Source organism: Sardina pilchardus, chromosome 2 (assembly GCF_963854185.1).
Source record: "Sardina pilchardus chromosome 2, fSarPil1.1, whole genome shotgun sequence".
In the NCBI taxonomy this organism is placed as follows: Eukaryota; Metazoa; Chordata; class Actinopteri; order Clupeiformes; family Clupeidae; genus Sardina; species Sardina pilchardus.
In genome coordinates this window covers 35,176,368-35,199,015 of record NC_084995.1, presented here as the reverse complement: position 1 = coordinate 35,199,015, position 22,648 = coordinate 35,176,368, and the positions used below count along the sequence as shown (strand labels likewise).

General features: G+C 42.4%; 5 protein-coding genes across 6 annotated transcripts in view; 3 read left to right on the top strand and 2 right to left on the bottom strand.

Moving 5' to 3' along the window:
* Window positions 1-490: 490 nt before the first annotated feature.
* Window positions 491-8,082, bottom strand: zyg11l (zyg-11 family member, cell cycle regulator, like). The gene is made up of 15 exons (XM_062528607.1): window positions 7,879-8,082; window positions 6,942-7,107; window positions 6,001-6,770; window positions 5,781-5,921; window positions 5,152-5,328; window positions 4,623-4,687; window positions 4,436-4,535; window positions 4,148-4,198; window positions 3,771-3,932; window positions 3,631-3,678; window positions 3,268-3,471; window positions 3,093-3,145; window positions 2,794-2,891; window positions 2,410-2,560; window positions 491-2,279 (listed from the first exon to the last, which is right to left on the bottom strand). The coding sequence occupies exons 1-15, from the start codon at window positions 7,879-7,881 to the stop codon at window positions 2,270-2,272; spliced, it is 2,199 nt and encodes a 732-aa protein (XP_062384591.1). The 5' UTR covers window positions 7,882-8,082; the 3' UTR covers window positions 491-2,269.
* Window positions 3,310-22,648, top strand: part of phb2a (prohibitin 2a) — a 108,273-nt gene continuing 88,934 nt past the window's right edge. The window contains exon 1 of the mRNA XM_062528624.1: window positions 3,310-3,317. The gene's annotated coding sequence lies outside the window, so the exon portion shown is untranslated. The remainder of the gene's footprint in view (window positions 3,318-22,648) is intronic.
* LOC134102423 (phosphatidylinositol 3-kinase regulatory subunit gamma-like) lies at window positions 12,833-14,932 on the top strand. The gene is made up of 8 exons (XM_062556519.1): window positions 12,833-12,908; window positions 13,024-13,122; window positions 13,294-13,474; window positions 13,575-13,679; window positions 13,864-13,988; window positions 14,117-14,260; window positions 14,348-14,518; window positions 14,702-14,932. The coding sequence occupies exons 1-8, from the start codon at window positions 12,868-12,870 to the stop codon at window positions 14,898-14,900; spliced, it is 1,065 nt and encodes a 354-aa protein (XP_062412503.1). The 5' UTR covers window positions 12,833-12,867; the 3' UTR covers window positions 14,901-14,932.
* On the top strand, window positions 17,683-19,946 carry si:ch1073-184j22.2 (dual specificity protein phosphatase 18). Its single transcript, XM_062556507.1, has 2 exons — window positions 17,683-17,775; window positions 18,518-19,946. Exon 2 carries the CDS (start codon window positions 18,542-18,544, stop codon window positions 19,136-19,138), a length of 597 nt encoding a protein of 198 aa, XP_062412491.1. The 5' UTR covers window positions 17,683-17,775; window positions 18,518-18,541; the 3' UTR covers window positions 19,139-19,946.
* The window catches only part of si:ch1073-184j22.1 (erythroferrone), an 8,943-nt gene continuing 8,106 nt past the window's right edge, over window positions 21,812-22,648 (bottom strand). Inside the window, exon 8 of one of the 2 annotated variants that reach the window (XM_062528589.1) lies at window positions 21,812-22,648. This exon is cut by the window's right edge and continues 86 nt beyond it. In XM_062528589.1, coding sequence (XP_062384573.1) covers window positions 22,636-22,648 — 13 coding nt within the window. In that variant the 3' untranslated portion in view covers window positions 21,812-22,635. The other variant, XM_062528595.1, reaches the window with a different exon arrangement.

The following is a 22,648-nucleotide window of genomic DNA, read 5'->3' as shown; positions in this document are numbered from 1 at the left end:
TGCACGCTTGAGCAGAATTGAATTTGGTGAGTGCCCAACCCTCATAGCCTAACACTTCTAGTTAGATGCATCTTGGTGAAGGACACAGTTCCGTTGCTTCCAAAGGTCATACATTAGGACATTTAAAACACATGAGTTATCAGTTTTCTTCATATTAACCAATATTGGCAACATAAAAAAAATGTGTAGCCTTAAAAAAAGACACTGGTTTCTGTTTAGTGTCATTCCAGTCAATGCTTATTTTAAAACAAAGTGTCACACATTTTGTGAATGACCAGCTAATGGTAGTCTTCCATCACCACTTAGTGCACTTGGTCAACATGGCCACTGTAAAACTATAGAGTGAAAAGTGAGGCTAGAGAGACTGATCAAGAGCAATGCTTCTGATGTACAGTATGCTGATTTTACTTTCTATACACATTCAAAAAACATTGCACATAAAACATGAGAAATGTAGATATGGGTTTACTTTTTATTGCTATATCAAAATATCTTTATGACAATTTAATTACAAGTTCAAGAAATAATTTAGTTTTACACAATGAACAAATAAATTATATAGACACCCAGCATTAAGAATACAAAATCATAATGGTCTTAAACCTTTGAAGTAGTTAACATGGGACTTGTCTGACAGTGACTAAATTGTTAATACAGTGCCCACAAAATTTTCATATTTTCACAGCTATTGACCTTCTATCAAATGGACAATTATTTCAGCACATATTCACATTTCACAATGATATATAATTGTGTGTAGAAAGGGGAAACAGATTTAAAACTGGGTGGAGAACACTTGAAACCTTTAAACCATTATGTTGATGGTAGTTAAAGGTGCAGTCAGTGATTCCAGTCAGTGATTTACTCTGTACTTTGTTACGGTGAGGCAATTATTATTCCAGATTATTAACACATTGCTTCAGCCAAAGGAAAACTTTGGGTCTTATTTTGACGGTTTGAAACGCATGGTCTGAAGCATATGGATTAAGCACATTTTGGACTTTTTACTATTTTGATGGCTTGATAAGTGATCAAGTCGAGTCACTTTGTTCGAAAGGGTTGTTCTTATGTTTCTTAATTAGTCATGGGTGTGTTTTGGGCGTAACCACCATTAAACCAAGGAGAGTGGCATCTGCTATTCCCTTTAAGAGCAAGGAGCGCAAAATCAAACAGTGTGGTATTTTGACGACGAGTGAGCACACTCTGCAGGAGGAATCTCAGGATGGCAGAATGCTATGAAGGCATAGACATGACTTACTGGTTTGCACACGAGACCGTGTATGTAATACCAGGATTCTACGACAGCTTGCTTTACTAAAACGTGTGTGTGTGATAAGTAGAGTATAGCTGGGATCTGCACTCGCCTAGAATCTGAATTCATAGGCAATAAATGCAATGCAAAGTCTTACACTCAGTTATTTACCTTCACTATTGATTGACACATACAATTGAAAAAAACAATACTTACCCCAATAATACTTAAATGACAGAATAAAAATTGTATAAGGATTTTCGTCCAAACAGACCAGTCGTCTAAGGTCTTGCCTACATTTCGTGACGGGGTCAGGGCACCCTTAAAATAGCTGTCCATTACATGCAGCAGTCACTTTAGACCAGGTTTTTCTTGGTCATGTGCCTGACCACACGTATCTTTCGTTGACAAGTTGTGAACTTGTCACTGTATTGGGTGTGAGATAGGAACAACACACGCTTCACGCTGTGTCTTGCTAGAAATAAATCAACTCTTTTGGAGATCTAACCTGTTCCTCCTAATAGCCCTCCTCCTGTCTCAGCCCAAGTCCAATTTAAGTTCAAGTGGAGATCTCAAATTACTCTCTAGCTATTCTCATCTCACATTATTTTGCTGAAGGGTCTCCTAGGGTCCCACTGGAGAAAGGGCTGTAATTCGATTGGCTTAAGGGCTCGAGTATCGATAACCTTTGGCCAGAAAGACAGCCCGTACAAGAAAAAGTTCACTTTTCAATGTAGAGTCTACAGCTATACCTTGATGTCTACTGACATCAGGGCATCTGTCTGTATATGCTGGACCGCATTTTGTTGACAACCACTTAAAGTTAACGTCCATTTTTATAATATACCATCTGTTTTGTTGGTTCAAATGCTATCAGCAACTGTCCGACATGAAATGTGAGCTATCTCACGTGGGAGCGGGTCACAAGGCTGACAGAGTCCAGGACGGGCAGAGGCAGCTCTCCTTTGTGATGTACTCAAACACTGTTCCGACAATCCGTAGACAGCATGTTAAAGATCAGCCCTCTCTAGAGCAACAGAAGAGAGATGCATGAGAAACAAAATATTGCAGCGGTGACTCTTAAATGAGAGGCTGTACCACAATATATATGCATGCTTCTACACATGGTCTTGTTCAGTCTCGAAACACTAACATACCTTTCTCGGCGGGCTTGCTCAGCTTGTTCTGAGATACCCACAATGCTCTCTGCTAGCTTGCGGACATCATCATGAGTGTCGGGGTGCAGAATAAGGCTCTTCAAAATGTCCAGGCCCCCCTCCTCCTGGAGCATACTGGCATACTGGGAGGCTGACAGAGGACAAAGATTATGTACGAGACGATGTCAAACAAATTCGTTCTTTGTCTGTCACATCACAAGGTCTAACCTTTAACACAAGATGGTGGCAACTGGGACCGTCGCAGTGGACATAAATGTCTTAACTAAATGGTCCCCTTGGGGCGAGAATTGAACTTGAATTGGACGTTTGAATCTGCCCAAAGCACACACCCTGCTGGCTGGCATCTCTCTCCTGAACACTCACCATTTTGTCTGCAGACCAGGTGCACTGCCCAGGCTGCCCAGAGCTGTACTCCAGTGGGCTGGGAGCTGCTGAGCAACGGGTAGAAGGGCTGGAATGATCTGCAGAGGAGACAGATCATCAGTGTCATTAATCATTACAAAACATTAATCAGGAGTATTTATATCAGTATAGGGCAACCATCCAACAAATTGTAGAAGTCATGGATGTAAGAGGATTAGTAAGAATTGGTCTGCCTTGAAATGAGGCAGATATGATACACTTATATATATATACACACACACAACATATTTCTTACATACCGATAGGATACCATTTCATGTTGGGGTGGGGTCCAGGTCAGGATGGCAGAATGCTGTAAAGACATAGACGTCACTTAGTGCCTATGACATATTTCCCCCACTATACATTGCAAACTTGTTGAAACAAACACATTAACAACATACACATATTAGTAGCACACTACAATACTAATACCAGTTTAGACAGGATGGTGTCGCGAAGCTCCAGGTCAAGGATCCAGGCGGATACTCCTGTGGAGGTCAGGTTGGCCAGGATCCCACCTGCAAAGTAACTGACCCCAACCTCCACGTCAGCACCCCCCAGCAGAGTGAGCACGTGCTCCAGGAGGTCTTCATCCATCAGGTCAGCCCGCAGCTCCACCACCTCTGCAATATTATTCTACGGAGCAATTTGAGGGTGGGTGTATGAGTGAATGAGTTACAATGTAAATTAAAGGACAAACATGAAAGGACGTTCAGATATTTACAGTCAAGACTGAGAGTTTACCAAGAAAACACAAGAACAACACATTTACATGCCAACGACAGTAGCACTCACCAACAAACCCATGATTTTCTGCTGGATGGAGGACTCTGTGTAGTAGGACTGCAGATTACAGGATAGTTTACATTAGGCATGCGAACAATCAAACACAACAGCTAAGTCACGATACTTCTCTGCGGAACCTTCTAGATTACCTCCAGCACCTCTGTGTACAGCTCCAGGCCCTGGCACTGGAGGAAGTGGCGGCAGGCTGTTGGGCTCTCATCTGTGAGGTTCCACAGAGCACTCAGAGCGAACTTCAGGGTGGAGTCCACCACCCCAGTTGAAGCCTTCTGCTGGACGATGCTGAGGAGTTGCTGAAGTCACAAAGAAACGTATTACATAATAAATAGTAATACAATATAATGTTATACTAAAATAATCTAATATATTATACGAATATATAATAATATTATATTACATGTATAAAGAGGAATCTAAAAAGAGCTGAAGTAAATTTGAGTCTATGGAAAAATAAGTGGGATGTAGCCATTAAATGATGCCACATAAATAGCACTGGCGGAGTACATACCTCCATGATAAAGGCCTCAGCACCAAGTCGTGTTGTCTCCTCAGTGGTCAGCTGTGGAAAGCCACACACCAGGTTCACACGGAGGACTGCACAGCACTCTTAATTCACACAGACAATGGCTCCACTTTCACACAGTTCATGGGTTGATGTTTCACCCTGATTTCACCAAATTAATTTAACAAAAAAAACTCCAGTAGGATCTTGTAAATAATGTTACTTTACAGACTAAATGTCATGATATATGCAAAATAGATAGACAATTTTCCAGAATAAATCCAATCTCTGTACCTTAGACACCAGTATGGAGACAATTGCTACAGCCATCCTCTGAAGCGTGTGGTCTTCACGACTGCTCAGCCAGGTCATAACCAGCTTAGCTGCATCAAATCTGATCAGACACATGGCAAATTGCGGCAGTGTTCAAAATGTAGAACCAAAGGTTATCCTTAAGTTTACCTTAGAGATATGGACTGACCTGTCAAATGGGACATCTTGTAGAATTCGGTCGTTGCAAAGTGAAAGCAAGCAGTTCTTCTGTAACTGAAAGGAAGAGAAAATATTCTTATTCTTACTCATTACTAAGTTATATCAATGCAAATATTATGTGTAACCAAATCTTTCTCCAGTATTACTAACTCACAATTCGAAAGAGAAACATATACTAAACACAAAGGTGAGCGTATACCTTACATGCATACATCCAATTTGGCAGTGATGCAACATATCAAACGTCATAACGTCTTTGAACATTTAAATGTTACATATCATATACATTCAAAATTACAAGATAATGGCACAGGCAATTATTGTCAGCTGAAAACCTTATTTTCCTAATCATCCATGTAGGGTACAAACATGTCAAAGAATTGTCAACCAAAAAATTATCATCATTATATTGTAGTTATACATGCATAAGTCTAGCAACTGTTTTACTGCTTATGCAGCATTACAAGAACAAATAATTGTTTGTGTGAGTGTGCAAGTTCTCTAGTGTGAACATTAACCTGTTCATGGTTTGGAAAATTCCTCATGGCGGTCAGAAGCTGATGGACTGTGGCTCTGAGAAGGCGAAGTGGCATGCCCAGCACCTTATCTTGAGTTGTGAGATTGAATATGCAGGCTGTGGCCACCAGCTGGACATGCAATGACTGCTCATGGCTTTTCATTCCCTTAATTACCAGCTGTGAATAATACAGGTAGAACAATACTCAAATGCAACTCAGGGCAACATTTGTATCATTACAATTTTCACTTATAACTTCATTAGTGATATCTTCAAATTATTATTTTTTTTTTCAAATTAAATTATTTGTTTGCTGCCTGTTGCAGTTATGTTAGAATTATGTTTCTAGGATACTGGTTACTTGGCTTAAGTAAGTCCAGCACTAATGTGAAAAGGGCACTTCATGTCTGAAAGCTCAGAAAGCTCTTTTCAGCCTGTATTTTCAGGCACATTAGATAACACCCTATTTGTTTTTTATAAGACATCTCTTTTTTTCAGGATCACAGCTGTTACATTATTATCACTTTAACTGGAGAGCTCACAGCACAGAGATCTCTCTAAGGTCTCTCTACATACACAACTACACAAGAAATCTGTGGACAGCAATAGTATTAAAGAACTGCACTGTGCCTTCAAGACATCTGACTGAGGCTCGTCCGTGTCATTGGTCAAGCTGTAGAGATGAACCAGAGCCTCTCGTATGAAGCACTCCCTCTCACAGTACCTCCTCAGGGCCTCACTGATCTGGTGAATATTGGCCTCTCCAGCAACCTGGAAAACAAAAGACGATTACTATCAGCCTGTGAGTCTCATGGTATTCAGGTGTTTTTCAATGCGTCTCAGTGCGTGCCTTCAGGTTGCTCTTAGCGGTGAAAAAGTCAGTGAAGCCTGCTCCAGTGGCTAGCAGTCCGATGAAGTTCATGTGTGGCCTCGCTTCCAGAAACGCCTGGACCGCATTGTCCGAGATGCCCCTCCAGCCTGACATGTCGAGCGACAGCAGTGCCGGGAGGATGCCGGGCTTCTCCAACAGCTGCTCCACCACGCCGTCCCCGTCGTTGGTCAGCCTGTCGTCGGACAGGTCCAGGTGCCGCAGCCGCTCGAGCCGGCCCAGCACGAGCAGGAGACGCGTAGCGGGCATCTCCAGGTGTCTGAGGCCGTGGGCCGACAGGGACATCAGGGTGGCCTGACAGTCCAGCAGTGGCGTGAGGTCAGTGACGCACGTGCTTGAGATGTCCAGAGCCTCCAGTCGAGGAAGGGTGCAGAGGTCCTGCAGCCCGGAGTCGTCCAGCTCCGTGCCGGCCAGAAGCACGGTCCTCAGGGCCGGCATCGAGCTGAAGCTGAGACGCTCGTTCTCGAGGCACCCCTCTCCCATTTCCAGTCTGCTCAGGTTGAGCCGCTGCAGGTTGTCCGAAGACTCGGTGTTGGCTGCGAGGCTGAGCAGCACATCTGATACAGTCAAGCCGCCGTGAACTCTGGATGCATCCACCTCCTGCAGTCTGTGGGGCTGCATGGCGAGGCGGAAGGCTTCCGCGGAGAGCTGCGACGCTCGTAGGCACACGCGGCGGAGGCGCAGGTGCTCATGGCTGCGGAAAACTCCGATGGTGCTATCATTTAGCACACCTGGTGTCAAATCGTAGAAGAGATACACATTACATATGAGCCAGCTCTGTGTCACACCACTGACTAACACACCACCATTAAAACAATAGTGGCACAGTGGATTAAAAAGTGGCCAGGTCACTCATTCATTTTTTAAGTCCTATGTCCTTCTCTCTATGCTCCCACACTCACCTTCATCTGCCATCTTGCTGAGCAGCTGGTCTGATAGCAGCTGGGGGAACACCGGGCAGTGGTGGAAACCAAGCGATCCATCCTCACTTTTCACACAGAGCTGCTCCATGCTGTGACAGACCCAGGCTAGACAGATGTCAACCAGGGCCCCAGGGTTATCCTCTTCCTGTATGCAAACAAGCATGGCAAATTAATCCTTTGACAACTGTGGTAGAGTTTATAGAAGACAAAGTAGGCCTACACCATTAAAATGATATTTTTCATCACAAGAATTTGAGAGCACTGTGGCATCAATCATTCACTCTTTTCCCAAGTTTCATGGGACAGGGAGAGAAGGAGAATGTGTAAGTACAGTAAAGGTGGTTAAAAGGAATTATGCAATTGCAACAAAATAGATTCTACTAGCCTGACTTTGTGGAAGCTGTTAAATTAATTAATTTCCAACGGCTTAGTTAAAATGGCTAATTAATAACCCATTAACAACAATATGTAATTATTGACATGATAAACTATGCAACACCAAAAAAATTGTTGACAATGTTTACTCAGCAATTTAGGAGTCTATGGTATGGCGATGGCTTGCAAAAGCTGACTGATAGCTATACAGATACACGGAAAATATTGAAATGCGTGCACATTATAAACATTTTCACATGACTGTTTTCAAGAGACCAAACATGAAATGGGATATCAGTTCCATGGTTAGACGAGCAGTGAATCTGCATGGCCTTGCATGCATGCGCAGCAGGTCTTCTTCCAACAACAGGACACTCAGAAGCAACCTAGCCTAAATCCTTTTAAATCTTCTGACTAATCCCAGTTGTCACCAAGAACATGCACGACATGTTTCCACAGTCAGTTGCCTATAATTCCTGTAAATAAAATCATTATTATGAGTGAAAATTCAGACGGCTAAAGGCAACACGAAGATACTCACCATAGCGGAATAAGGTCAGATCTTCACAACATGCAGGGGAAGCTCGTAGAGGGAAAACTTCTCGTGAAGTGCAGTGAGCTTACCGCTAACTTCACATTACTCTAAATGCCATCTTCGCCAATACAAACAAGTCAACCACTCGTTAGGCAACACAATCTATCTACGCACAAAATGGTTTTCAAAATAGAACTCCATAATTCGATACTCTTGCTTCGGCCGTGTCGATCATGTTTGAAGCACTTGGCGACAGGCGTTCAATTGGTCACTCGGTGTCAAACGTCATGTGTGTGCTATATTTGTGCGCTTCCACACAATTAAGTAAATAACATTTCACGGGCAAGTCTACTTTTACCATTTATCAATTTCAATAAACATGAAAAGAATCTACTGGAATCTTACAAGGGGTTCACATGCTTTGGACACTGAAGCGTAAAATAACAATGGACTGGAATAGTAGGCCTAATTCTTATTCAGGCAATAGTAATTCTTATTTCTAGGTCTAAAATAGCATACCCTCAGTTTTGTCGGGGCGACAGGCCTATAGTTCACAACAACAACAAAAAAAGATACCTGATAAACCGTAATTACGACCTACTGTCCCAGACATGGCAACATGCTATAATTCGAGGCGTCCATGGAGTGGCAGTGTGGGGCTATGTTGTAATGTGGAGGCGTTTCAACAAGACAAATGTAATGTGCACTTGTGTCACTCATGTCAGAACATAGCCTACTCAATAATGAAACCTCTATAACATCTTTGAATACTATTATTTTGCTTAGACTTTAAAAAATGGGTCATGAATCATGATGTTCCATTCATTCATATCTTTGGGAACATGAGGTTATTCTTTCAAGAACAGAATGCTTTATGCTGAGGGTTAGTGGCTCATTTTTATCATCAATTTCTCGGACTTGGTGTCAGCGGACTGGCTGTGTTGAAATTTGCTGAATGCACATAACAACCAAACTAATTTGCTAGAGATCTAGGCTGCTATCAGGTAGGGAGAGTGACCTCGCTTCTGGTAACACGTTTTCAGTATAGTGCAGCAGCACTGTGCACATAAACATCTTTCAAGGCCACATGTCTAGAGAAAGTGTAAGCTGTCTGTGAACACTGAGTCTTGAACTGGATAGACACAACTTTTACCGAATTGAGGCAAATTGTGAGTCATTAGAGAACTTTGAGCAGTAGGGTATATGCTTCATATTTTATTTTGTTTTCCTGAACAATGTACTTCTTGGTTTAACACAATATTTCAGTACCCTATCCAAGATGTGCTTATACTGTATATTAAAGCCCTAAGCTGCCATCAAAGGTTAATTTTGAGTTTTGATCGAGTTGTTGTTATATTTTGTTTTCCTGAGATCTGAACTGTATACATCACACATCAGAAACCCATTTCTCCCCAGACCTCATTGCTGATCAGTGGTGTGTGTCACCACAACATCAAGTCGACTGCTCCATTAGCTCTGAGATGTGCAATTGTGCTGTTATATATCAGGAAACTGTTTTGTTATCTCAAGACAAGTTGAGATCTCTAGCAATTATATAGCAATACATATACTGTAATAAGGTTTTTATCATTCCTGAAATGAGTGTCTCTCCAAGGTCAGTGCAGAAAAGCATGAAAATTCCAGTCCATAGGCTATAGCCAGGGGCATGGTGACAGGGTTAGAGCAGGTAAGGCTCATGCTGCAGCTGTTTCAAAACAACAACCAGCAGGTCAGTTGTGTTGTGTCCTTTTTCGTAATCATATAAGCTACAGGAAGATCAGTAGTGTTTTTATTATACTCACAAAAGTTGGTTTCCAGGTTGTCTGGAAATATGTCAACTTGTACGTCTGAGTTTTATTAAAGGTGAACTATGCAAGTTTTTAATTTGCCTTATAATCAGCTTCAGAGTCATTGGAATGGTTATTTGACTTATTTCGGTTTGAATGACGCCTGTCTCCCTTCCCCCCTATAGTGCCTCTGAGCGGAAAAAACACGCATGCAAGTTTTTGCCCCCGGGACGGTGGCACTGACAAACAAAAAGTCTCCAGCCCTGCCATCATGCTCATGAAAAGGCAGACTGACCGATTGAGGAGTGAAACTGAAAGCGAAACCGGTGATGAAATCACCAAACCTGCATAGTTTTCCTTTAAATCGAAATTTGTATAGCGTGCACACTAATAGTTGTTCTGTGTATTATTACAAATAAGTGTATTACGCTCACAAAGATCACATTTTCACAGGTCACAAATGTTTTCACAACTTATGTTGAACGTACATGATCTTTAAAGTCACAAAAGTTACAAAGGCAGAATGATTTTTGATTTTTGAAAGCACTTACCCGTCAAAGCAATTGAAATCACCCGCAAAGCCGGGCAACACTTTCATGTACAGTAACAAAGCAAAACTTGCCACAGGGACTCTCGACTCCAATGTGAGCAGCTAGGCTGTAGTGGAGGCTAAATGCAAGGAAACACAGTTTATCCACCTCTGACATTTTAGAAATGCCTTTACAGTTTATCCACCTCTCAAAAGAGTTTATTCACCAATTGCAACTTTTAACATTCTAACATCTCACTGTATTATCCACATTCAAAGTATGTACACTCATCAACACTGTAGGGACAATTTAATACCACTTAGAAACATTGGACAATAACCTCCACCATCATCAAACATGATGGTGGAGATTCTTTTGGTCTCCATCAGTATATTTGTCTCAAAAATGTATTTTCTTTGTCTCACGAGAAATTAGCTCTGAGATAACCCCTGAAATAAACGTTTGCGAAAAATAGCCTTCCTTTTGTCTTAGACCAAGTTTAAGTTCTGCTTTATATTTTCAAACTACCCTCTTTCTAGTCTTATTGCTCCTTATTTCTCCTTTAGGAGGGAAAAAAGGTTCAATTTAATATAAAATTTTGTTACGTCTTGCGGTTGTGGAGATGGAACACTGAACTCCTCCTTTGTGATGTAATCCTGTGGGTCAACAGGTCAGGTGAGGAACGACTCAGGGGTGGCCTCTGGGTGGGTAGTCCTGCACCGGTCCGGAGCCGGCTAAATCTCAGCTTAGCATCTCCATCTTGATCCCAGAAGAGCTGCCTAAAACTAAACATAATGCTATACTGCACGCACCCCCCCCCCCCCCCCCCCTACACACACACACACACACACACACAAACACACAAACACAGTGTTTGGTCATGCTTTGTCCACCATTATGTCTTCTTTTTTTGAAAGCTCAAGCAGATGTGTGTGGTGGCATTCCAGAGCAATTTCACTCTCTTCCACTTAGCATAGATTTCCAAGGTGGCTTTTTAACATAGACCAGGGCTGTATGTTTTTTTTGCTGATATCACTGGTTCTAAAGAGGTTGATAGTTTGTGTAGCAAAATCCATACAAGTCGTCATCAGCAAGCACCTCTACTCCCTACAAAACATTTTGAAAAAGATGGCAAGTTGGTAAATTGTTAGACTCCTTTTTTTAATTTACCAACCTAACTTATGCTGCTGGGACCTTGAATTTTCCCTTGGGGATCAATAAAGTATACTATCTATCTATCTATGTGTCTATCTACATTAGCAGCCTACTGTAGGGTGACCAGTTTTTCCCACATTTTTGGGATTGTGTCCCCGGTTTTGGTCTCAGACATCTGGTCACCTTAGCCTACTGGCTTTGCTTTACATTTAGAAAATTGATTTAGGTTGTTGCCTGTGTTTGTGTGTAGTGATGACAATGCCAGACGATGTTCCTTCAAGGAACGCAGTGCCTGAAAGTGAAAGGAGCATATGCCTTAAGAGTCCAGTATGTGCTAAGGACCCAGCCCCTCTGTAGGTAAACATAATGAATTTGAAGGTGGAGGTTGACTTCAGATTAAAAAGCCATTTTGGGTTGCTCAAAAACCAGACACAATTTCCAGAGTAGGCCTGAATATAATTTATCCTATACACAAAATTAATCCACACATGATTTAATCTGGACGAGACACTATTCCAAGGATGCGAGTAGGCCTAACAATGTTGCTTTCAAAATTGCTTTAAAATTATTTATTTATTCACTGAGCCGAGACTAAAGCACAACTGAGGTTGCCAAATGATGAAATGCTTCAGACAGGCTAGGCTGCCATGGGTGCAAGCCACTGCTCTTAGCCTATCTTTGAGCTGAAAAAGATGGGACGGACACAACTTTTGGAGTTGACTACCAGTCAGTTCAAAATAGGCCTACAACTTGACATACTCCTGAGCGGCAAGTTGAACTAATGGCTTAAACCATTCCAACACATCTTTGGGTGAGTGTTGAACACAAACTTTCGATTAATTTACAAAATGTAGCTTAGCCCAGAGTAGCCGATATGACTGCAAGATTATTTTGTATCCAGTACACACTCTGTGTGGGGTTGCATCTTTATCAGCGCTTTTGATAGCACTCTCCCTCGTATTTGTCAGCAATGGTACGGTCGGATTTCAGCGTCTTCCTACCTTCCAGTTACTGTAACAAGTAACAGTGCATTTTGTCATCATAGGCAGCAAGTAGGCTATAACAATCTCATTGTAACGAACATTCAGTAGGCTATAAATTAGAGCTGTTTGAATGTTGACACAGCTTTTATCCGTTCATTTTTAAGTTCTAACGTTAGCGTATCTCTTCTTTTGTTTAATCAATGTTCATTTTTATTTATGAAGCAGGGCCAGAAATGCTACTCGTGGTTGAGGGTGTTGCCATAGGTTATTGTTTCAGATGATTTCTGAAGAACTCTTTTACATCGAAATGGAAGAATCCGGTAGGTCTAATTAATTGTGAACATTGGCCTACAAACTTTCTCTGCAGAATATGCTGAACTGGGACATCCCATTGGAAATCAATCTTATGTCTTTTTTTATTATTATTTATTTAGTTAGTTTGTTATTTATTCATCTTTAACTTTGAAGTCTCTGAATCACCTTATCCCTAATCGTTCTCAAGCAGGTCTTCATCACTACCATGAAGCTCTTGGGCTTCACATGATACAGGATGCTGAATGGTACTGGGGTGATGTCTCAAGGTGAGCAGGACAGGCTTAAAAATGTGTGCATTTATTATTTGTATTGTTTAATAGTTTAAATTGGTTTCTCTGGACTAAATTATTAATGGTAAAAAAACTATGTTTTGTCATTCAGAGAGTTAGTAAATGAGAAGTTGCAAAACAGGCCATGTGGCTCTTTCCTGGTGAGAAATGCCTCCTCGAACATCCCAGGAGAATACACTCTAACTGTGAGGTAACTGGCACCACACCTGTTACTTTATTTATTCCCACTAATACCATGACTAGCTGATAACTTATTCTGAGTGTGTTCTATTAAGATATTGTTTAAAAAAAGACAACATCAATGCAGACAGCTGCACGTTGTGTGGACTCATGTTGACTAGGCTATTTGATGACGCTTCAGGATTAATGGCAACCAGAAGCTCATAAAAATCCTTCACCGAGATGGGAAATATGGATTTACAGAACCTCTCAGCTTCAATTCAGTTGTGGAGCTCATTGAATACTTCCAAAACCGATCACTGGCCCAGTACAACCCTGCATTGGACGTGGCACTTGTGCACCCTGTCTCTCGCTTCTGTATGGTATGTGAGTAAACATATCCAGGATGTAGTGGGGAATCAAATGTCCAGGATATTGTACAACTGTAATTGTATCTACAGCATCTCCCACTCTTGTTCTCAGACTCGAAAAGCAAAGGAGATTCCTGAAGCCACCAGGAGATGTTATCAGAGGCAGTATGACCGAACAGTCAAGGAATATAATCAACTTTGTGGATCTTACACACAGGTATTTCTGCTGATAAACCATTGGACTGTTTTGGTTGAGAAAGAATGCAATTCACGGGTCCCAATTCTGTCAGGACTCTTTTGAGGTTTAAGTGTCAACCAGGCACAGTAATGTAATGCTGTAATGGTAATTTAGAAATCATAACCTGAATCAGATTACTGACTGATGTTGTCCTGCTTCCTAGGATATTCAGAGAATTACAAAAGTGATCGATGATGTCAGTGATATTATTGCTGTGTTTGAGAATCAGTGTAACATTGATTCGTCAGAGCATCCTCACAAAGAAAGACTTATGGCAGATCTGAATAGGTGAGTCTTTACATTTGTGTTCGTTCAGTTGGTAAAATAGTCCTTGACCTGTTCTGTAAGGAACTGCGTTTAATTTGTGATTGTTTGAGTGAACCTTGAACCTTTTTCATTTGTGCCTTTTCCCAAAGGATCAAAATGCTATATAGTAAGCTGAAGTTTTGGCAAGATGAATGTCACCATGGCAAGGTGCCGAGTCCTGTTTTGTCCAACAAAGAGAACCGCATGGAGCCCAATTTGAAGCAGCTTTCTAAAATCATCAGTCTACAGCTGACGTGAGCAGCAGATAATCAGCTATTGTCAAAATGATGCTCGTTCTTATGCTGGCTGATTTCACCCCAAATGCACTACTGTTTCTGCAGGCCGCACTTTCTGGCGACGCAGCAGGACTGCTTGTCATTGTGGGAAGAGACCAGCTGGTTTGTTGGAGAGCTGAGTCGAACAGAGGCAGAGGAGTTGCTCCTTGGGAAACCAGAAGGAGCCTTCCTCATTCGCCATAGCAGCAGGAAAGGCTGCTATGCCTGCTCTGTGGTGTGAGTATTTGCGAGTACTTTACTTGAACTATTTACACTCTTTTTTGAGTTGTGATGTTGTGTGTAAATACTACACATCGCACCACCCTGTAAATGCTGAAATGAAATGTTAAACATATTCAACAGGAATGGTCTGCGTCTTAAAGATTCTTTGCTCATTACCGTTATCTCACCGTCTTGCAGGGTGCACCAGGAAGTTGGGCATTGCATCATTCACTGCACTCCCCATGGCTATGGCTTTGCTGAACCCTACAACCTCTACAGGTCGCTGAAAGACCTGGTGCTGCACTACCATCAAACCTCTCTGGCTCAGCACAACAAGGCATTGGACGTGCGACTGGCCTACCCTGTCCACCTGCCTGTGTCCAGTCTTCATAGTTAAGACTGAGACGCCTAGAACACTTCTAACCACTTGATACAACGGACCATGTTTACATTGATCATATTCACGGGATGAGGGCATGTTTTACAGTGGGGTTTTGTTTTGCACAAGGCCTATCTTCCTTGCACTTTCCCTGCGCAAACATTCTTGATTATAATAAATTATGATTATTTTCATATGAGAGATGTTTTGTCTCAGTGTAATTACTACTACTATTACTACTCATTTATAATTGATAGGGTATATTAGTCTTGCAATCTTTCCTCTATTTACTTTTATACTTACTTGGAAAACATAATTCCAAGGCAGGCATTTTGTATATGGTAATTTATTGACAAAATTACCTTTTACCGTACAGTATGTTGTATATGGTCATTTATTGACAAAATTACTTGTGTATCGGTCAAAAATAAAACCTTTTGTGCCGGTAGAGTTGGAAGAGAATACAACACTGTTTCCAAAAAGTTGGGAAAATGTCAATAAAAACAGTATGTGATGATCTGCAATTCATGTAAACCCATACAGTAGTTACAAAAGTTGCATGTGAGACAACATTTCAAATATTGAAGCATTTTTTATTTGTTGTCAGCAACCCAAAAAAGTTGAGATGAAGGCAACAAAAGGCTTGGAAGTTGTGCAATACAAAAAGAAAACATGAGGAACATCTCATGACTAACCAGGTGAACAGAAACCTGTGATTGGGGAAGTTATAAGTGTGGAGGTATTCAGCACCCTGATGAGCTGATGAAATTCAACCGTATGCAGTAATGCTAATGCTCAATGCTCCTCAAAGGGCTAAGAAATGGGGGATTTCATAATCTAACTAAAAATATTCAGAGAATCCAGAGACACTTCTGAATACAGGACAGGGCTGAAAAACTATATCGGAAGGCTGTGATTTTCACGGCTTCAGATGGCACTGCATTATAAACAGACCTGTTTCGGAAAATGTCCATTGTCTAAAACAGTTTGGTGCTCTATCCACAAGTGTTGGTAAAAACTTTACCATGCAAGGAGGACACCATAATTAAGACACATGATCCAGAAATGCGGCCATCGGGGACACAGTTCATTTAAGGTGAAGTGGAAAACTATCCTGTGGTTTGGCCGATCAAAATTTGGAGATCTTTTTGAAAATCATCACACACACAACTAAGAAAACCCCAGGAGCTTGAGGAGCTGAAATTGTATATTGAGCAAGAATAGAACAATATTTTATTCTCAAAACAGTGACTTGCCACCTTGGCACCCTAACATATTTAGAGACTGTTGTTTAAAGAAGGGGTGCAATACAGTGGTGAACCCTGTCCCTTGTTTTTGAAACAAGTAACAAGTAACCATCAAATTCAGAATGAACACATTGTTTACCAAAAACTAGTTATCTGTTTCAACATTTGATATGTTGTCTTTGCACTATTCTCATATGGTTTACTTGTTTTGCGTATAGTATCCTGCTTTTTGGAAATGGGGTTGCACACAGAGAAGTGGACATTCAGAGTCCAGTTCTCCTTTTCAGGCAAGTTTATACCTGTGGGTTGAGACAACGAGTAGCAATGAATTCAAGAACAAGCACATCAGATGTCATGGGTGACAGTGAAAGCTGTGCTTGTTATTGTTTTGCCACACGGTGGCGTGTTTCAGCAGCTGGGTGTCTCATGGAGATTTGAGTTGGCAGTGAGCACTGGTGTTCTTGGAGATCCCCTGATCCAGCTTCTGGATAAGCCTTTCAGCATGTCAGCGGTACTATGGGGCTCAAGAGATTTGGGCAAGTCGGGACAGCCTATTAGTACAGCACTGAATGGACACCCTTCGGATGTATGTGAGACAAATCACTTGTGCATTAGATCTTCAGAGGCCAGAAGTGGTAGTAACGGTCACTCTCAGGAGACAGGACCAGGATGAAGGGATCCGTCAGACTGCCAAAGGAAGGCCTCAAATGTGTCAGAGGACCAATAGCAGAAGAGTCCATGATACATTTAGTGTATCATGCAAACAAAAAGACCCCAGCAACCAGTCATGTGACCCGACCCACTCAAAAATCGAACCCTTTCTGAATCGTTGGGCATATTCAATATATCACTTCCGGTGTGACAAACTTCCTGTGGCATGTGTCTCAGGGTGCTGAAAGAACTGACCCTGTTGACACGGCTGGGCTGCTTGCAGCTGTTTCGTATGTTATGTCTGATATGTCCTTTTGTTGTTTATGCCAATTGACAGATCACTTCAGATCATTCATACATTGAAGCTATGTATCAAATATTAGCCTCAAAGGGGCATCATAATATGCACGATTTATATTTTACATATTTTAGAAACAGCAGGAGATTGCACCACATTTTTTCATTCCCTGTACACTTCTGAATTTCACAGCCATTGTTTCTCAATTTCCACCCCAAAATGTCCTTAGAGGTTATTCATTGAAATGTCATGAAAATTGATGTACAGATCAACATGCACCAAAAATAGCTTTCTCAGATTTGTGTTTGACATTTGTTGCTCCGTTTCAGTTACACAATAATCCAATGCTTGGACCCCGATTATCACCACTTGCAGTCATATATTATCATTATTATCATTATCACTATTAGTAGTAGTATACTCATTAATACTCTATAAATGGTCGGTTGTTGAATGCATGCAATATAGGTGCTTATATGCACAGCTGTCAGGAAGACGAGTGGGCTAGGGTCCCCCCGGGGCTAGTCCCCAGCTGCTGAGATAGTCTAAATTTAATCTCCCACTCCATTGGCCATTTTGACCTTAGAGCCTTTTTAGGGTCTCTAAGTGAGCCAAAGGGGGCAATCTCGGCTCTCTACCCTAACATTAAGTCCAACAGGACTAACAGGAGAGGGAAAAGACCACACCGAGGGACCAGGTCAGTTACTGAACACAGCATTGCACAAACAACACATAAGAAAGGATTGTGAGACACTGAGGGAAGACAGCTCAGATGTTCGTGTGCATATGTAAATAAAGTCAAAATATCCCTAGAGTATTACATGACTTACAAACAGCAAATAAAATCACAAGCAAGTGCACAAATCAATAGAATAATGCTTTTTTGAAATTTGGCAAAAAAAAAAAGCTTCTGCTCTAATCTTCAACCATAAAATGCACATGCTGAAAACACGTGCTTTGTGTTGACCTGGGAGGAAGGGGGTGCTATCTGTCCCAGAGATCCGATGGATAGAGTTCCTTTAGACAGTGTGTAAATATGACTGGACAAATGTCTGCATTCCTAATCCACTTGTAAATATAAGTTCACAGTTTTTCCCATGCAAATTTTTCAGGAAACTCACAGGGACGTGTTATCTGATAATGGTGACAGTGTATTCCTGCAACTTAATCTCTATCCTTGAGATTACATCTGCCCTATTCAAATTTTCATCACACGTTTGTGTAATGTTGCTATTTTGGTCTGTGTTAGTGTTGCATGTTAGCAACCTCTTTTTGTTGCGGCGACAGTATATGCTTTAAGAAAGTGGGCTATCTGTTGTCTCCTTGTGGTACAGTGATTGTCTTCCAGATTACCTCATGTCTATTCAAGTCTTGTTAAGATACTATTGTGACATTTTGTATGTTTGCCCTATTTTTATCAGAACTCTGTACTTTGATAGGTATCGTTTCTTTCCTGAAGAACAATGTCTGTCTCCCAGATCACCCCCACGCTCTTCCTGAGTGGGGCCGATGCTGCGCTCAACCAGGCATTTGTCACCCGCAAGGGCATTACCCTCATCATCAACGTCACGCTGTCCCACGCCTGCCCTGTCTACCCGGGCGTGGAGTGTGTGCGCGTGCCCGTGTCCGACCTGCCCCAGGCCCGCCTCGGGGACCACTTTGAGCGCGTGGCAGCGCGTATCCAGGGCAACCGCGGCGGGGGCACGCTGGTGCACTGCGCGGTGGGTCTGAGCCGGTCGCCGGCGCTGGTCATGGCCTACCTGATGAAGCACAAGGGGCTGACGCTGCGGCAGGCCCACGGCCGCGTCAGGGAGAGCCGGCCGGGCATCCGCCTTAACGCCAGCTTCTGGGACCAGCTGCTGGACTACGAGAAGCGGCTCTACGGCAAGAACACGGTGAGGGTGGCCGCCCCTCTGGAACCCATCATGCCAGCCATGCCCGCCATGACCGCCAAGCGCCCCTGGACGCTGTCGTGCCCACCCAGCCCCAGGCTGCGGCCCTTCGGATATGGACTCGAGAAAGAGATCAGAGGCTCCACTAGATACTGCTCCAAGTGGTGAGAGAGAGAGAGGGAGAGAGAGAGAGAGAGAGAGAGAGAGAGAGAGAGAAGGCCTGCAGAAGTCTCTCTGAGCAGCAGTCCAGCCGATTTCAGGATCTCGGGGTCTGATTCAGGAATCAGATGTGTGAGCTGCTACTGATTTTGCTTAGCAGTGGCCATGTTTCGCTTTTCAAGTCCTTCAGTAGAAGACTATGGATAGTCAGCCATTTTTTTGTAGTATTGAGCACGACAGAGTGCACTAGCAACACACCACAGTTAGCTGTATCCCACATGGTCTGCACAACAGCGTATTGCACATATGACAGCACATGCTGTCATTGGTTTTAGTGCTGTTTTCACCTCTAGTTATTCAATCAGAACTGAGTCATAAATTCACTGGCAACCTGGGAAAAGGACATGAATGACTTGATTTCAGAGTGGTACCAGCTTGCAAATACTCAGGAGGACCTCTCGAGAATGGACCATTCATCTCTACAATCTACTGGGATCTAAGAGAGCTGGTCCTCGTTTCCCTGAATGATGCACTGTCTATCCCCCAGACACTGTTACAGCTTAGGAGGAAAGGAATTCATTTTGAGGATTCTTGCTTTATTGACTTTATAGCAAAAAACCTACCTCAACCCCCCCAAAATGTCACTGTTTGTGTGCAGTGAAAAGGGGTTAATGTTGATGTAGAATACCTTTTACCTTTTATAAAGAATGTTGTCCAATACCAATGGGAAAGTTCCCCCAGTAAGATTGCTCAGGAACTGGCATGCAACATTGCTCAGATATGATATATTTCCATGTGATTATATTATGTTATTAAAATTCTGATCAAGTTATGTTTTTTGAAATGATTATGTTTTGCTGGAGAATTGTGAAGGTCATTCTGTTGACCAGTAGAGGGAGCAAGAGAGTTATCAACAGTAGACTGTCGCATGTCAGTAGCGGGAAGACAAAACAGAGAATGGAAACTTTGGATCAGACAGATGAGTGGGAGATAAAATTGTAGCATGTAGGGATGATTTGTTTCCTTGACGTAGCCTCTGAACCCCGTGTAACATTTTGTTTTGTTTTGTTATCGACTGCAGACATCTCTGAGTCTATAGTGGGAACTCAAACAATATTTGAATAGGGCTCTGAGACTAGGCCCTGCACCAGTGTGGGACTGCACATGAAGCTCTACCTGGTATTCTGTGGGCATTCATGCAGAGAGAGAGAGAGAGAGAGAGAGAGAGAGAGAGAGAGAGAAAGAGAGAGAGAGAGAGAAACAAAGATAGAAGGAGAGAAAGTATGTCAAGGTAGATGTCAGTGGGGTGGAACACAGTTGCAGTGTTTTGGCTGGAAAGCTACTGATCTATCCAGAGAAATAAACATAATTTATTCTTGACTGAGAGCAGCCAGCTCAGGCAATTAACAAGGGAAAAAGCTGGCACACCAAGTCAAAGAGCTGAGGGGCAATGAGTGTGTGTGTGTGTGTGCACAGTGAGAGAGAGAGAATGTGTGTCCCTATTTGTGTGCGTGTTTCTCTCTCTCTCTCTCTCTCTCGCTCTCTGTCTCTGTTTCTGTCTCTCTCTCCCTCTCTCTTTCTATGTGTGTGTGTGTGTGTGTGTGTGTGTGTGTGTGTGTGTGTGTGTTTGTCTGTGCTGTGTGTTGAGAGATTGGGAGAGGGTTTAATGGGACACTGCTTTCAGTAAGACCATCATGAAGTAAATAGCCTTGTCATTATGAAGTCCTCATTTTTCTCTCCGCACATTGTTTGACAGCAAACAGTCCTTGTACGGTAATGCAGACCCAGTCCCACCACAAACGAGTTGTTAGATTGTTAGATATTTCCCTGGAAGGTATAGCAAAGTGCTCATTGACACACTGTGAGTACATGTGTGCGTATGTGTGTGTGTGTGTGTGTGTGTGTGTGTGTGTGTGTGTGTGTGTGTGTGTGTGTGTGTGTGTGTGTGTGTGTGTATGTGTGTGTGTGTGTGTGTGTGTGTGTGTGTGTGTGTGTGTGTGTGTGTGTGTGTGCATGTGTGTGTTTGTGAGTCTGTGTGTGTGAAAGTGTTTTAGGCACCAGGCCAAGCACCAGGCGCCACTATAAGAGTATAATGACCTCATACCCATCCACCACGAGAGCACACTGTCCACATTCATCATATTTCTGTGTGTGTGTGTGTGTGTGTGTGTGTGTGTGACGGGGGAGGGGGGGCACATGAGAAATTGTGCACCGTCGATGGGTCCTCTGCAGGGATGTGTATCGTCTATGCCTTTCATATTGAGGAAATAATCTAAGTACTTTCTGGTGACTTGTAAAATATGTGTCTCTGTCTGTGTAACGTGCCATTAAGTGACACGGGGATCTCATAAGGTTTTCATTCAGACAATGTAGTCCTTGAGAGCTTCAAAATGTGGACTGAAAAAAAAAATATGAAGTGTCAGCATTTGTCACTCCAGGCTGATGGGTTGATCTGCATCCACTGCATAAAGAACCACAGACCAGCCTTGGTAATGTTGTGTGTTTTTGTTTCTGCTTTTTAAATCCTTAAATGACGTTACCAGGCAAAGAGGGAAAGGTGGGATTATTACTTTACTTACTGTAATTTCAGACAGTGATTAGTTCATAGTGGACTGATACAACATCGGCTGTTTTCATGCTATGTCTTTCTGCAAACAGCTGTCAGCTCTATACTTGTTCTTGCAGTTCTCATCAGCAAGTCATACTGTTATGGGAGTGAGAAGCGGGAGTGTGTAGCTGAACGTAAATTACCTTTAATAAATGCCTGTGGAGTTTAATCAATTATGATGTCAACATCTAACTCCGTAATATCATCATTACTGAGGCGTTGCTTGTGCAAGCTTGTTAAAAATCATCACACCTGCGTCACGAAATTTATAAGAGGATTTATTACAAACATTATCAAACACAGAAACAAATATCTACACCTTTTTTGTTTTTTTGGAGAGCAATGAAAATAAATATAACAGGACTTTTATAGAGTTTGCTAGATGGAAACTCAACACGGTGTTAAAAAAAATACATCTCTATAAACAAACTTTCCTTTCACGTTGCCATCCATTTGCAAACATGAGACAGACAGTGCTGTCCCGCTGTCCTGGCAACAGTGTTATGGATAATTGCAGAAGCTGCTTAGGGTCTGAATGGTGTGGGGTGCCTGGAAAGTCCTCCTAGTTGCAATTACGGTATTACTGTTCTCTGTTGCCCCCCTGTTTTCAAATTATTAGGTCATCCAGCCAAAGAGAACATGCAGACATGCCAAGAGCCTCTTAAAAATCGTAGGCTGTTTTTGTGGTTTGGTTTCTCCTCCATGATGGGCGTGTGTGTGTGTGTGTGTGCGTGTGTGTGTGTGTGTGTGTGTGTGTGTGTGTGTGTGTGTGTGTGTGTGTGGGCGGGTGGGCATTTGCGTGTGTGTGTGTGTTGGGGGGTTGCTGTGTGTGCACGTGTGTTTGTGTGTGTGTGTGTGTGTGTGTGTGTGTGTGTGTGTGTGTGTGCGTCTGAATGTGTCACACTCCAAGA